Source organism: Equus asinus, chromosome 6 (assembly GCF_041296235.1).
Source record: "Equus asinus isolate D_3611 breed Donkey chromosome 6, EquAss-T2T_v2, whole genome shotgun sequence".
Classification (NCBI taxonomy): domain Eukaryota; kingdom Metazoa; phylum Chordata; class Mammalia; order Perissodactyla; family Equidae; genus Equus; species Equus asinus.
The window spans coordinates 40,010,491-40,026,825 of record NC_091795.1 but is presented as its reverse complement, the minus strand read 5'-3'; the positions used below and the strand labels follow the sequence as shown (position 1 = coordinate 40,026,825).

The 16,335-nt window shown below is 51.9% G+C and overlaps 1 protein-coding gene across 5 annotated transcripts in view; it reads left to right on the top strand.

The window, feature by feature from the left end:
• The first annotated feature begins 10,336 nt into the window (after positions 1–10,336).
• The window catches only part of TET3 (tet methylcytosine dioxygenase 3), a 102,387-nt gene continuing 96,388 nt past the window's right edge, over positions 10,337–16,335 (top strand). Inside the window, exons 1-2 of one of the 5 annotated variants that reach the window (XM_070511946.1) lie at positions 10,337–10,464; positions 12,596–13,323. In XM_070511946.1, the coding sequence (XP_070368047.1) occupies positions 13,021–13,323 (303 nt within the window). In that variant the 5' untranslated portion in view covers positions 10,337–10,464; positions 12,596–13,020. Of the gene's footprint in view, positions 10,564–10,649; positions 10,994–11,421; positions 11,781–11,980; positions 12,232–12,595; positions 13,324–16,335 lie in introns of those variants that run through there. The other 4 variants (XM_070511944.1, XM_070511945.1, XM_044772687.2 and 1 more) reach the window with 4 other exon arrangements.

The following is a 16,335-nucleotide window of genomic DNA, read 5'->3' as shown; positions in this document are numbered from 1 at the left end:
GGTTTGAATACCACCTCATCATCAGGTTTGGTTCTAAAGATATTTTTGGCTGTTTTCTAAAATTAAGCTCCTCTTCAAAGGATAGAGAATGAGTTCACCATTGAAAATACTGAGAAAAAATGTAGCATAGACAAAGACAATCTCAAAAGAGGAATTCCCAAGACGTTTTAAGCAATGGCCGCATAACCTCCCAGGGAGCCAATTTAGATAAGAACATTTATTTGGAAGTAGACATTCTGGGGTGTTTAAAATGCAAAGGCACATTTTCACATTTTCTGGAGGCCAGCCACCTCTCAAGCAAGATGACCAAATGGTCTGAACCAACTCAGATCTATTGGCTGCTGTCCACCGCCTATGAGCCCTCGGGCTAGGACTGCCCCTGGGCATCCACATGTGACAGCACCTGCCTCCAGGATCTCCGAATCAAATCAAATTACAAGACTGACACAGCTTAGAAACAAACCTGCTTATTTGCATGGGTTCTCATGTTGCCAAGGATATTGCATTGATCAAAGATAATTGCTATCCTCTGAGTTTCCAGGAGAGAACAAAGAACACATTCTATATGCTTTCTCTTTCACATGGCACTTTCTCATTTATCCTCTCCTTGAAGCCACACCTCAACTTGTGCGGCAGGCATTAAATTTTCCCATTCTACAGATAGACAAACTAAGGTTCAGTTAAACAACTCACCTGAAGCACACAGCTCGAGAGGGCCACTCATGGGGGCTTGAAACCATGACTTGCAATTCCTCCTTCACCAGACCACTGAACTCCTGCCCAAACTTGAGATCGTGAGTGTTCATAGTGGTTCCCAGTCTGGCTGCACATTAGAACCCCACCCAAAGCGTGACCAGATGTTGCCAAGGACACGAGTCTCAGACCCCCATCCAGGTCCATTCAACCAGAATCTCTGAGTGGCCCCTGGGCATGGGTACACCTTAAATTCTCCAGGTGGTTCCAATATGCAAAGTCACAATCATTCTATTAGGAATCAGGATTTGCTTCCTTCTCTCTCAAGGACTTGCTTTAAGGTATAGATGTTCCCCTTGCCTTTTCTCAAAAATAATTCTCTATTCTATTATAGGAATAATATCTATTGTTGTAGAAATTTTAGAAGAAAGTTATGAAGAAAACAAAAATCATCCAGAGATCCATTGTTAATATTTCGATATATTCTCTCCCAATCTTTGTGCATATTTAGTTTTTTTCTTTTTGCAGAAGAAGATTTACCCTATGCTAAATCTGTTCCAATCTTCCTCCTTTTCTTCCCTCCCCAAAGCCCCAGTACTTAGTTATGCGTATAGTTGTAAGTTCTTCTAGTTCATCTGTGTGAGCCACCGCCACAGCATGGCTACTAACAGGCAAGTGGTGTGGTTCCATGTGCGGGAACCGAGCCTGGGCCGCTGAAGCAGAGCATGCCAAACTTTAACCACTAGGCTATCAGGGCTGGCTCACAAATTTTTGATAATATAATACATACAGATTATTTCATTTTTATTTCATATGGTAAATACTTTCCAATGTTACCAAATATTTTTCAAAAACTATTTTAATATTAAAACATAAAAGACTTTTAAAGATATGGTCCACGTCATGAACAGTGATTAACACTGGACTGCAGATTCTTTTAAGATTTTCCTTTTTGCTCATTTGTGTGTTCTTTTTTTTTTTTTTTTAAAGATTGGCACCTGAGCTAACAACTATTCCCAATCCTCTTTTTTTTTTTCCCTGCTTTTTCTCCCCAAATCCCCCCAGTACATAGTTGTATATTTTTAGCTGTGGGTCCTTCTAGTTGTGGCATGTGGCACGCCGCCTCAGTGTGGCCTGGTGAGCAGTGCCATGTCCGTGCCCAGGATCTGAACCAGTGAAACCCTGGGCCAGAGTGCACGCCCCACTTGGCCAAGGGGCCAGCCCCCATATATTCTTATTTTTCTATAACTAACCTGTATTTGTTTAATTTTTAAATAATTTAGATCATTATAATGGCTGCATCATGTTCTAATGTGCTCATATCCTATAAATTAATCATTCTTTAATGTTAGTCATTCTTTAATGAAAAAAATAAAGGAAAGTTTTCACCTGGGGCCCATGGTACAATCCTAAGACTCCCTCCCTTTTTGAATACAGAGCAGAAAATGGGCTTTGTCACTTTCAGGGTGGGGCAGTCTATTGCGAGAGGCTGCACCCTGTTCTTACTATAAAGTCTTTCACGAAGATCCTTGTGCCTAGATTTTTGTGCACCACTTTCCTGGAAGTGAAATGATTGAGTTAGAGGGTATAAACATTTTGAAGGTTATTGATAAACATTGCTAAATTGCTTCCCAGAAGGGTACACGCGATTATGGTCCCATCAGGGGCATATCTTGGGAAAGAAAATTGTTGCAGTCTTTGCAAAATTGAGTATTTTCATTGCGTGATCTGTCAATTTGCTACGATTACTAATGAGATTGAATGTTTTATATTTTTATTTATATTTCTTCTTTTGTGAAGGTTCACATCCTTTGCCCTTTTTTTCCCTTTTGGGTATTCATCTTTTTCCTTACATACTATATAACACTTCAATGTATATAACACTTTTCCTGTTCATTTCTTTTGTAAATATTTCCCCTTGGTTTATCGTTTAATTTGGGTTGTTGACATACAGAAGAGTTTATTGATTTTATGCTTAGAAATACCTTTAGATTGCTGGATCAGGTAAATAGTTACCAACATTTTCTTCCACGGCACTCAGTGAATACATGCCTGCTTATATAAGAACAATTTGTCTGGTTCAGTAGGATTTTATTGGTTTGGACTAAGAAACAGTCCATCTCCTATAGGAACCTGACTTGGAATTATCAAAGCACAATTCCTCGGTAGTATACATTCCTTGAATTACTCTATCCGATACAGGATAATGTAAAAAAAAAAAAAAAAGCAAAACATGTTGGTAGTTCCCACCTACTTTGTAGGGCAAAACATTTTACAAAGCAAACAATAGTGAGCAGTTTCTCACAATAGACAGCCCCACCCCAAAAGTGACAATGCTCATTTCTGCTCTGTATTCAAAAAGAGGGGGAGTCTTAGGATGGTGCCACGGGTTCCAGGAGACTTTCCTTCAGCCCAAACCTGCCTTGCTCCCATACCCTGGGGACAGACTCTAATCCTGAGTAGGGCTGCTCTGGCAAGGTCATATTGGACATATGCATACTAAAAAATTATTTGTTTCTCTGACATTCAAATTTAACTGGACATCCTGTGTTTTTATTTGCTAAATCTGGCAACCCTCACCCTGAGGTTTTCTTTCAGTGTTGATGTTGGGGCCTATGTCCCAGGAGTGCCCACAGGAAGCAGTAGACAGACCTGGCACCTTTGGCATATACCACATGGGGAATTTACCTCATTCTCCAAGAGCGCTCTCAAGGCCAAGGGCAGCTTCCTCCCTGGGCCACTGAGATATTCTCAAAAAGACCCACTTCTCTACACACATGGCCATGTGCTTATAAACCTAAGCTCTTCCCCTCAGCCTCATGGGTTGCTCCCAGGCTTCCCGCACTTCATTGTTCTTCCTCCTTTTTCTAGCAGCTGTGAGGCTCCTCTTGAGCCCGTGGGTCACTGCCTCGCTCAGGTGCCCTTAGCCCACTGCACGTTCATGTTTGAGTGGCCAGTCTACTTGTTCTCTGTGGCCTCTTTCTGCCATTAACACCCTATTTTCTGTCTTACAGGCTTTTGATTCACTACAGATAGATTGCTTTCCAAAGGCTAGATGTTCATTTTCATTTGTTGTGGTTTGAGATGGCCGAATATCAAGTGGATGCGGGTCATCGCCTAGTCATGCCACCATTAGGACAGTCCTAAAGAATGGCAAGAAGACTGAGAGACATCAGCTGATAACTCCCTCCCTGGTTTAGCAGATAAATAGTGCAATGTTGGGAATACAGTGTATCTCCCCAGGAATGATGCTAGAGTGACTTTGAACGACTTGATCCATATGTGCAGGTGTCTCCAAGAATGCCTCTTCCAGCTCAGCAAGGGCTGCCTGTGTCCTTTTTATCTCCAGCCTTCTTAGCCCTGCTCCCTGAAAACTTCTAAGGCAGAGCTGCTCAATCTTCAGGGTGCCTATGAATCACCTGGAGGTCTTGTCGAAATGCAAATTCTGATTCCGAAGCTCTGGAACTGCTGAGATTCTGCGCTTCTACAAACCTCAGTGGCGCCACTGCTGCAAGTCCACTGCTCGCGCTTTGAGCAGCAAGAGTCTGGAACTTCTTTTCCCCACTGGCTGCAGGATGGCCCAGGCACCTGGTCTTTTCAATTCCGGGACTCTGGGTGGGACTGCCCGGGACCCAGGAGGTCTGAATCAAAGGCAATATGATCCACATCTGTGAGAAAGGAGAGCACGATGAGGGCAAGGGAGGGAGGCTGGAGTGGGAGAGCAGGGTAGGGGCAGGAAGCCTGAGGGAGGGGACGAGTTCAGGACCCTTTAGAGTGAAGCTGACAGGACCTAGGGCTGATTGAACGTGGTGGGAGGGAGACGTTTGGAGAACTACTCTCTCCGGCTGGGGAGGCTGAGTAAGGGCTCCACTCAGCGCCAAGCCTCACCCAGGGCACCTGGATATCATTTTCTCTGCTGCCTTAGATAATACAATATCCTCTCTGATTACTGTATATATTTTAACTCTGGTTGTCATGGCTACATATGGTTAAAATATTGGAAGACCCTTTCCCTATGAAGTAGGAAGAGGAGTCAAGGGAGGGGGGGGGATGGAAGAATGAGACAGTGTGAGTGCCTACTGTATACCAAGGTCTGAGATGGGACTTTGCCAGAGCGTGGCTCATTTGATCCTCTGCAAAGGAATCTGCAAAGGAGGCATCATGAGCCCCACTTTCACAGATGGGAATGAAGCTCGGAGAGGGGAATCACCTCCCCCACAGTCATAAACCAGAACATGGAGGAGCTGGAAACAGAGCCCAGGCATCCAGAGGGAGAGTGTCAGTGTGCGGGCGAAGGGGAGGTGTTGTGAGGGGGCACAATGGCCAAGTGGGAAGAACGGGGTCTCTGAGGATTGGGCCCCCTGCACTGGACAGTTCCTGCAAATGGGGCTGGACTCACCCATAAGAGGATGTGCGGGAGGGGAGCCTCAAGGATGAAAGAGGTTTGATATCAAGTTCAGGTCTCAGACGGGACAAGCGGGCTCCTGCTCAGCAGGAGATGGAGTGGGAGCAAGCTGTGGAGGTAAGATAACGGAACAGACCGGTGGAAGCTCAACCTATCTTGGAGGGACCCTCCGTTCTTCCTATGAAGCCTTTGCACTCCTCTGACTGGATTCTTGGGATTCATAGTTTAGGAATTTCACAGTTTTTATGCTATACATATTTTTGGTGGTTTCCTCTCCCTTACTCCCCACCTGTTTTTTGGTTTTGTTTTGTTTTTTAACAAATTCCTTTAAAAAATGCTGACCTTATTGGAGGATTTGATGTTGAAGTCTAACCAAGAGATGGATCACAGGATCTGGGCCCAGCCAGTTTCCCCCATCTGAACCTCAGGCCCCTATATGCACTGCTTCCTGGATCTCTCTGTGGGAATGTTCCATAGGCACCTCAAACAGGACATTGTCCTCATTCGGTAACTTACTCCTCCTCCGGCACCCTTGGTGCTATCATCTACCCTGTTGCTTCTCCAGAAACCTCCTCCTTCTCTCCTCATCCAATCAGCCCCTATCCTGTTGATTTGACTCCTAAATCTTTCTCGCATACTTCCTCCATCCTACCACCACTCCTGTAATGGAGACCATCATTTTTTCTCCTCTGGGTGCCTGCAACAGCCTTCCCGCTGGTCTCTCTGCCTCCATTCCCCATACCACAGCCAGCATCGAGCAAGACGTGGTCCCTGTCCACAGCCTGGTGGATAGAACAGACCTAGGCACTCTTACTACGTGATTGGTGGGCCCAGTCTCGTGAGACCATCAAAGGCTTCCTGGAATGTCACCTGAGTTTAGCCAGGAAGGATGAGTGGAAGCAAATGGCAAGAAGGCAGGAAATGCTTCTGCCAAAGCTATGCTGTTTTAGAAGCTTCCTTTAGCAGGCAGGCCCCAAGTGACACATACACTCTGAGTCCTTTCCTTTGCTGGATTCTTTCTTTATTTACAAATTAATTTATACTGGGTTTGCCCTACTGCTGCTCACCTCTTCTACCATGCTTCCCTCAACTCACGTATCTTTCACCAGGGTCTAAATCTCTGAACCTGCTCTAGTGCAAGGAATGACAACCCATTAGAGTGGGAATCTCAAGTGTATGTCCCCAAAAGGGAAAAGCACCCTGGAAATGGGTAGAGCTGATTGTATTACACATACCTCAAATGCACACATACACATCCACCTCACACACACATATTCCCTGTGTGTTAGCTATTAGTGCTGTTAACCAAATATTTGTGCTTCTCCTTTCAGGCCCACAGGAGCATTTGCATCTATTGCACTTCCCTGCCCCTTGTGACTTGCTTTGGCCAATAAAATGAGAGGAGAAGTGATGTAGGTTACTTCCAAGTAGAAGCTTTCAGAATCAGTGCTCAATTTGTCCTATCCTTGTTTCCTGCCTTCAGAGTTAAGTAGGCAACACGTCCAGTTGCAGCAGCCTCTGTCTCTGAGTAGGTACAGGAAACAGAGTTCCATTGACCCACGATGGCTATATTTCATGATTGAGAAGTAAAATTTTGTTAAGTCAAGCCACTGAGATCTTGGGATTGTTGGTTACTGTGGCACTGCCTAACTGATCCTGACTGATACACGCAGTTAAATCAAGGATGAGGGCACCAGGACCTGTATCCCTGGTGAGTATTCAGTAACCTGAGCCTCTGAGTCCATCAAAGTTCCCTTCCTCCTGCCCAGCGCCCTTAGGCTGGAAGATTTCCAGGTTATTTCATCTCTTTCCCATTACGATGGGGACCCTTGCATTCTCCTTGTAAGTTATGTAGTCTTTTTGATTCAATCTAAATTCAAAATGAAGTCACAGAAATAGTTATAAAACGTGAAAGCATTTGCTGGGCTATTCAAAAGCATAGTTTAGATACCCTTCACATGTTGCACTAACCAATGCATGTCCAAAAGCAATCCACTAACGAGTCTCCCTTTCCCCAGGAGCAAAGCACCAGCTTCTGCCCCATATCAGCCCCGGCCCTGGGAGGCTAGTTTCAGAGGTTCTGGATTATAGGCCTGATGCTGCCACTTAGTAGTGAATGACCTTGGACAAATTACCTCTCTGGGTCCCAGTTCCCTTATCTGTAAAATGACGATGATAATAGTAATAATAACTATGTCACAGAAAGAAAAGGAAAGTAATATTTGCACGTTTGGCGTATTAGCCGCTCTGTGCAGACAGAACGGTAATGTGTGTGGAAGTGCTTTGAAAAAGAAAGCTCTATGCAAATATTAGCTGGTGTTATTTCTCAACCAATACATGACCAAGGAAGAAACACATCCCAAATCAAATGAACTTCCCAATGCCCTTAATCTTTAAAACTGAGCCCAGGTGTGGACATCCATGTATATTTACATTTCTGCAAAACGTCCCATTAGTGCAAAGCTCATTTTTCAAATAGGACAAATTGCTTATTAGCTAAAGACAAGAAGCCAAGTCAAGCACCACAGACAAGGTTAGTAACAGTCATGTGCAGCTTCCGCAGACACACAGCAGTGTTGGTTCCACGTGGTGACATCCCTAAGAACCACACGTGCACACCCAAGTATACTTCTTGCGCCCTTTGCCAAGTGCTGCGTCAACTGCAGTTCATCAATGGAGCTGGAAATCCTCCTTACTCCCCAGCCCCACCTCCAGCCCCATGCCGGGAAACGCCCCCTGCGCCCGGATAGTGCCTGCAGTCCTGCAGGCTCCTTCCCCTGCTTCCAGCTTTCCCTTTCTAGCCCTTGGGGCCTGCGCCGCCAGGTCCTGACCTTGCTGGAGCCGTGGCCTCAAACGCTCTGCCCTCGGCCGCTGGGGGTGGGGCCCGCCACGCCAGCTATAAAGGGAGCCTCCCTCTGTCTGCCTCCTCTAAGCGCCTCAGGCCTGATCTTGGCCGCTGCCTTGGTGCTGAACTTGCTTCTCGCCGGCTTCCTCTAGTCCAGCGCTTCTCAAACTTGAGCCTGCATCACCTGAAAGGCTTGTTAAAACAGAGCGCTGGGCCCCACCCCCGGAGTTTCTGCTTGAATAGGTTTAGGGTGGGGCCCGAAAGCTCGCATTTCTAACAAGTTCCCAGGTGTTGGTGATGCTGCGGTCCGGGAACCACGCGTAGCGAACCACTGCCTCTAGCTTAATGCGGCTCCCAGATAGAGAGGCTCGCTCTGCGCCTCCACGCCGGCGCCAGCTGCTCTCCGGCCCTGAGCGGCTGTGCGGACAGGGAATAACGGGGCAGCACAGGAGGCAGCCCACCGGGGAAAGCAGGGCCTGACGATCTTGGGCTTTATCTTGGGGGTCCCTGAAAGGTTGTGCGGCTAGGAAAGCAGGAAGGAAAAAACCTTGAAAGTCTGTAGGTTCTCGGTGTTACCGTGATATTTGATTGATCAGGTTCTACTGACCTTCATTCAACACATATTGATCGGGTGCTACATCTAGGGTTGTAGGGGTGAAAAGACAGGGTCCCAGCCCTGTAGGAGCTCATAGTAACTGGGAGGGAAATGCGTAAACAATTGCAACGCTGATAAGATAACCGTTCCTAGAGAGGGAGTGTCAAACTTCTGTGGAGGGAGGGTGGGGTTCTGGAAGCTGAGTGAGGAGTCGGAAAAGGTTTCATGGAAGAACCAGCATTTATGCGGAGACTTGCAGGATGAGTGGGAATTTAGCAGGTGGAGGGGGTAGGTGGGAGGGGGCGAGGTGGGGAGGGGTTTCCCCAGGCAGAAAGCATGAGCAACAAGACTGTGGAAGTGCACAGTTCCAGGGCGGGAAGCAGCTGGGAAGACTTGACAGGCAGGTCTCAGGCCTGGGCCCTGTTCCCCTCTTACCTCTCTGGCGGCTCCTTCTCTCTCTTGCTGGCCCCTTGTCAGCTGCTGTCCCCCATGAGCTGGTGTTCCCCAGGGCTCTGTCCTGGCTGCCACTTCCTCTCACTTTCCATGTCCACTCCTGGTGAGCTCCTCCACACCTGAGGCCTCACTTAAGATCTGCTCACTGACGGGGACCACGTGTGTGAGTCCAGCCTAAGCCTCGCCCCCTCGGCTCCACACTCACTTCCACACGGATGTTGCCAGGCATCTTTTGTCTTCTACTATGTCTTGGTGAATGGCAGCAGCATCCACCTAGTTATCTAAGCCAAAGGATTTTGTGAAATGACCCTCTTGTAGATAGCTGGTGAAGAGTAAACTGGCCCAGTAAATTGCTGGTGCCATTCCCCAAGACAGAATACAGGAGGAAAGATGCCAGGCTCAAATTCTGAGTCTACAGTTTACTAGCTGAGTGACCTTGGACAAGTTCCTTAATCTCTCTGTTTCCTTACCTCTAAAATGGGTTTAATGGTAGTATCTACCTAAGGATTAAACAATAATTGATGCCATTTATTAAGCCCTATGTTAAGTACTTTACTTGGATTCTCTCTCGGAAATGGTGAGTATGTTGTCCAAGGTCATGCTGCTAGCAAGTGGGGGAGCCAGGTCTGGAACCCAGAGTTCTCTGGCTTACTGAAGCTACCTTCACTTCACTGTCACACTGTCTATCTGGAGATTGTATAACAAAGAGGGAAATGCTTATGGTATAACGTTAAGTGAAAAGAGGACAGCAAATTGCATAATCAGTGTGAGTACAACCCTGTTATTTTAAAAAAAGAAACTAATCTACAAATAGAAAAGGCTAGAAGGAAATATAGCAAATGGTTAAATCTGGTTATATATGGGTGATGTTTGTCTTCTAATTCTCTGTATTTTCTACATTTTCTTTAATATATGTAATTTTTTTTAAAGTGAAATTATTTAACACGTTAAACATTTATTACACTAAAAACAGTTACAAGTCCACAACCTGTTCTCATGTTTGACTGAAAATTACACTCTATTGGTGTCTCTTCTCATTTCTAGGCTTAGTTTCCTGAACAGATACTCTTCAGTCCGCTCCAAGGCCAGGGTAGGAAGTAGACATTGCAGTGGTGTTCACTGCGCGCCCCGCAGCTGACAACCTGGCCACTCGAGCAGGCTGTCAAAATCAGGCCTGTGAGGAGGCAAGTTCCAGAGGAACTCGGGCTTCTACCGCCTAGGGCTTTCTGGACAGCGCTACTTGAGATCAGTTACTTTTTTTTTTTTTCCTTCTAAATAGCCGGCCGAATGCTCTTTTTCCAGTTCTGGCTGAGTTGTTAGCTTCAGCCGGTTGGGGACGCCTGCCAGGTACCTGGCTCCCTGAGCACCGCCCAAACTGGTCAGGCCAGTCAGCCCCTTGGTTGTTTCTGCCAGAACTTGCCCGCGTGTGTGCGTGTGTGTGTTAGAGACCCACCCTTCTCCCCAGCAACCCAGGTAGGTGGAAGGCAGCTGCCGGCACCAACCTGGCAGTCAGGCCAGATGGGTGGAGCTGAATTAATCTAACCTGGAATTTCAACTTGGCGGGCACAACAGGTGAGGGGAAAAAAGCAGCAGACAGAACGGGCAGTTTGGCAACTTGGAAATATTCTTGTGCCTTGCTCCTTGCCCCCTGCCTGGAAAATAGCCCGGGGTGACTTTTCAAAGTGTCTGCACCGGGTTATAGGGCTCGGTTGCGCCACGGCCCCCACGGAGGTTGTCCGAGCCTCTCCTGAACGTTGTCCTCCTCGGTTACCCTCCGCGACGCGCCCGTTCCCCCTCCTCCGGGAGGCAGGGCGGGGGTATCGGATTAGTCTTTGTTTTCGACGCGAAAGAGCCGAGCGCGGCGCGGGGGAGGCTGCCTATGGCAGGGCCCCGGGGTCCGCCTCGGAAGGGCGCTCGGCCGTGACTCCCGCGAGGGTGCCCCGCAGCCGGCCCGGGGCCTCTCCCCCCGGGGTCCCCTCTCCTTGCCGGCCAGGCTGACTCGGTACGCAAACGCGCGATGTCCCCCATTGTCCTGCCTCGGAATGAGTGAGCGGCAGCCGGGAGAAGGGGGTCAGCCGGGCCCGGAGCTCAGGGCTCCCAGGGGCGCCCGGGCCGTCCCGGACCGCTCGGGCCCGCAGGGAGTGGCAGGAAGTGGGGACACCGAGGCTGGCTCGGCCGAGGGCCTAGGCTGGGAGGTCCGCGGGCTCCACCCCGCGCGGCCCGCCTCGCCCGCCCGGGCTGCAGAAGCCCCGGAGGGCGGGAGCGGCCAGCCCGAGGGGGGCGGCCGGGCCGGGCGAGGGCCGCCCGCTGGGGTAGAGAGGTTCTGCAGGTGCAAAGGCGCGGCGCCGGCCGGGCCCTGCCCCCACCCGCTCGCCGGCCGTCCGCTCCGTCCCCTCCCCACCCCGCGGGCACTCCCCCCTCGCGCAGCCCCGGGCCCAGCGGAGCCGGCGGTGGCGAGGCCGGCGGGGCTCCGCGGGGCCGCACGTGCGCGCCCTCCCGGGCGGGGGAGTCCCCGGGCGAGCACGTGCCGCGGCGCGCGGGGGGCGGGGAGTCCCGCGGACGCCTTCATTGCTGCTGCTGCTGCCGCCGCGGCCGCCGCTGCCTCTTCCTTCCTCCTGCGCCGTCCCCTCCTCGGCCCGGGCGGGGGGCTCCGCGCGCCGAGCTCGGCCGGGCCGGGCGCTCCGGGAGGCGGGCGCCCCAGGCGGCGGCGGCGGCCGCGACGGTGGTGGCAGCGCGCGGGCCGGGAAACTTTGCCCCTTTGTGCGCTCCGCCCCGGAGGCGGCGGGCAGGTCGGTGCAGTCGGTGCCTTTCCGGCTCCGGGGTGGGGGAGGGGCGGCGGGGAGGCGTGGGGGGCCCGGCCCGGGGGGAGGGGACGGCCCGGGGGCAGGCCGGGGGGCCGCTACTTTGTTGCGGGGGCCGGGGGCGGGGGTGCTACGGGTCACAGTGTAGCGGAGCCGGGCGGGGGCGGCGGGGCGGGGCGGGGGCTGCGGAGCCGCCGGAGCCGAGCGGCCGAGGCCCCAGAACAAAGGAGCCCGAGCGGCGGCGCGCGCGCGGCCCGGCCCGAGCTGGAGCGCGCCCCCCTCTCCGCGCCCCCTCGGCGGAGCCGGCCACCCTACCCCGTCTGGCCGGCGGGCGGGGGGCGCGGCGGGGCGGCCCGGGCGCGCCCCCCCTCCAGGCCGCTTCCGTGCCGGGGGCGCCCGGGCAGCCCCGCCGAGGGAAGCGCTCAGCAAACTTTATTTTGTAAGCTCTGCTCCCATGGGGAGGGCCCAGCGACCTCCAGTGACTGCTCTGTGTGGGAATTTTGGTGAAACTCAAGCAAGCCCGTGGGGCTGGGGCAGAGGACAACTTTCTTAAAAATCTTACCTTGACCACCCCCTTAAATTCATGGTCCAGGTCCCTTCAGCCCCCAGTCAAGCCCTGGACCTCCTCACTCAAACAGGGAGCGGGTGCTGGTGCGCCCTGCCAGAGGTTTTGCGCAGAACTTCATTTGAGCAAGCCCCTTCTCTTCCCCCATTTTCTGTTTTCCCAGAAGCAGGAAGAGGTAACATGTGAAAGTTGTGCCTGAGCCCCGAGTGATGCGCTTCCCCTTTCTGTCTCTTTTCAGGCAGCGCTGCCTTCTCCATCATCCTGACCCTGGAGGAGAAGTACCGGGAGGAGAGACTCCTCACCCTGCCCTGCCCCAGCACGCACCCACCTGCTCACCTCATGCCTGGGTCCAGGGCGGGTGAGGGTGAAGAACCCACCCAGCCAAGATGATTCCTTCCCTGGGGACTGCTGCTGTTGTCCTCCCCCAGATCCTGGGAACCAGCAGGTGGGAGAGTGGCCCCCAGCTGAGCCCTATCAGACTGCTACAGAGAAGGTGAAGAGGGGTTGAGAAGAGGCGCCCATCCCGGAGACTGGAGCTACTTGCCTTCACCCTTGCAGACTCTTGACTGTTGTAGAAGAGAAAGACCTGTTGGTGGCCTTGGCAGGCAGGAAGCTGGACTGTGGCTCTGCCCTGGCACCTATGCCCCTACCTCTGGCAGCGTCATGAGCCAGTTTCAGGTGCCCCTGGCAGTCCAGCCAGACCTGCCAGGCCTTTATGACTTTCCTCAGGGCCAGGTGATGGTAGGGGGCTTCCAGGGACCTGGGCTCCCAATGGCCGGGAGTGAACCCCAGCTTCGAGGGGGTGGAGATGGGCGAAAGAAACGGAAACGGTGTGGTACTTGTGAGCCCTGCCGGCGGCTAGAAAACTGTGGGGCTTGCACCAGCTGTACCAACCGTCGCACACACCAGATCTGCAAACTGCGCAAGTGTGAAGTGCTGAAGAAAAAAGTCGGGCTTCTCAAGGAGGTAAGCTGGCCCTTGCTCGGCTGCCCCGTCCCTGGAGGGTGCTGTGTTCATAGGGGTCTTGCTAAAGACAGTTAAGCCCTTACTCCCGTTTTGATCCTATGGATCCAACTTTGCCTGGGGCCATGTGTAGGAATGTAACTGTCATTGGAATCTGGCTTGGGCTCCTTCGCCAGGTGGAAAATTTGTGAGAGAGTCACTGGGCCGCAGAAGGCTCTAAGCTAGCCCTCTCATCGCTGATGTTTGCATTTGACGCGGGACCATGATATCCAGCTCTGTCTCTGGAAGTTTCTTGTCCTGCTTGAAGCCTCAGGTGTATTTCAAGGTGCCACTAATGCTTGGGTTACGTGGGGGAATTATGGTGTCAGGCAAGGGATGGAGGCTGATGGATTTGGAAAGATTTGGAGTGACAGGGTGGTTTTATGCTGCCCTGATGGAGTGGGATGTTTCTTTCCCTAAATCTTTTTTTGGGTACCCTCATTTTTCTCAGAAAGACGGCAGGAGAGCCAGTTGAAATGGTTTGGGAATTTAATAAGAAGCCCATGATTTGGTTTCCCCTACTAGACTGAATACTTCTTGAAGTCAAAGACCATTTATCACTGTGTGTTCAGGACCTGGCTCAGTTCCTTGGCGTGTAGTAAGCACTCAGATACCAACTGACTGAATGAATGATGTGCTGTTGAGACACTGTCAGTCCCAGGGAGGAGTACTCCCTTTATTTGGGGCAGACGTAGAGAAAGGGAGGGAGGAGTTGGGATGAGAACAGAGGAGGGAAATGGAGAGGCAGTGACCCTGCGTTGGCCATCTTTCCCTTCCATCCTGGTGGCGGGCTGCCGGCACGAGGTTGGTGGCAGCCGCGACAGCGGAGAGTTGGCAGAAGTAGGGACAAGCGAAGTTGAGCAGCTTGGGAGGAGCGATGTAGCGGCTGAGGTCGCTCCAGGCAGCGGAACTGGCGCTGGACAGAGACGGAGGCCTGCGCTGTCTGCAGGGCTTTCCCGCTCTGCCACTGATTTGTCCAAGAGCTCAGACAGCTCAGGCCCCCTCTCTGGGCCTGTCTTCTCCCTGGGGAAATGGAGGGGTTGTGCTTGATGCCCTTTGAAGCCCTTTCCAGCTGGGCTGGGAGCCGCTGTGCTTCTGAGGGCCAGGGCACCTGTGGCTTCGATGGGCTGGCAGCTGGCGCTCGGGATTTCCCTGACCACTGCGTGCAGGGCTGTGCCGTGAGCGTGGTGGGGCAGTGGTCCCATGAGGATCCGAGTGTAGGGGGCAGGGGAGGGGTGTTGCTGCGCTGTTTCTGCCCCTTCTCACCTTCTCTTGTCCACTCCCTGAGGAAGCTGCATGTCATGACCCAGGGACCACAGACTCAGTGCCCTGTTTCGCCTGTCTCTGTCTGGTTAAAGCAGACATCTGGGTCACATTTGCAGCTCCCCACCCCAGCCTGGGAGACAGTGTCCGCCACTTACGTTGCTGGTGTTGGGGGGAGTTGGCATCCTGCTGCCCTAGTGCCCTGTGGGTCGTTTCTGAAAGAGGGGTGGGACCAGGGATAGGCTTCGCTCCTGGGAGTGAGGTCTGGTGTTTTGGTGTAAGCTTGGTGCCTTTGCTTCCTCCCTTCCAGTGCTCACCCCCTTCTCCACCCCTGTCTCATTCCGTTCCTCCCATAATCAAACCCCAGGCGTAGGGGGGCTGAGCTTTCCGGGCTGGATGTTCCTGGAACGAGATGCCCTTGTGAACCGTGTTTAACTCTTCTTTGGGCAACGACGAGGCATACCTGAGTGAAAGGGGCTGGAGGGAGGCCAGGGTCCTGTCATCCTTGTGTGTAAGCTGCCGGGTGGTCGTGGTTAAGATACCGGGGATCTGGGTTGGTTGAGGCTTCGAGCCAACCCTGCTGAGGGACGTCTGCCTCCCTGTGGACCTTGCCATGGCTGGCTGCCCCTCTAGATGCCTTCGTGTCGGGGAAAATGCGGCTGGTGGCCTGTGCTATCCCAGGACAGGGTCCACGTGCTGGTCCGTGGAGCAGTGCTGGCCCATGACAGAGTTCTCCCAGTCTCCAGAGAAACAGTGGAAAGCGGACATGGGGTGAGCTTTTCTTCTTAAAGCTAACTTTCTTTGATTTAAAGAGCAGTACTTCATTTTAAGGATAGGTCCTTTCTACTTCTTGATGTTTAAAATGTGCTTTCTTTTCTGAAAGGAAGGTGTTGATAGAACCTTGATAGAATGTAGATTTTTTTTTTTTTAAGTCTTTACTTGGCAAAATCCAAAAGGGCAACTAGTGTCTGTCTCCACAATTTTTTTATTGGTCCGTGAAGGCTGAAAGCGTGGGAACCACTGTCCGGGCTACCCTGCGCTTAATGAAGGTCTCTCTGGCGTAGGCGCGTAGCTGAGACACACCCAGGAGGCTCTGCCTGAGTGAGCCCTGAGAACCAGCCTGGCGTTTACGGCCCCTCAGGGGACTGCTGGGACCTTAACCATTAGATCCGAGCAGCCATGTAGCAGAGAGAGATTGGGAAAGGGGGAGACACATTCCTGGCATCTGAGTTTTCTTTGGTTTGGGCTCAGGAATAGAACTTTAGAAGTTGGCCCTGACTCTTCAGATGGGGTAAGACACCGCATCCCAGGAGGCTCTTGGGAATCAGACCATCTCCTTGCATCTCTGTTCCCTGGGTTTCCTCTGCTGGGCACCCTTTCCTTACTCCCATCCTGTCTCCACCTCTCCCGGCTCCCTTTGAGCTATCTTCTGACAGCTGCTTGGTATCATCCTGTAAAGGGGAGAATGTAATCTTGAGTTTCCCGTCTTCCTTCCCTGCTCTTCACTATTCCCAGTGGGGGGACAGTGGGGGTGTTGGCTGTGGAGCCCCTCTACTCAGAAGAAACGGTGCAGTGTTTTAAGACTAGAGATGACGCCCGGCAATGAGCCCTCCCACCACAGAGGCAGGTGGCTACATCTCTGGGTCCTAAAGTGAGATACCACACCTGAGGGGATCCGTTCCTGTACTGTGGTCTTCCTTCCTAGTTCCAGGA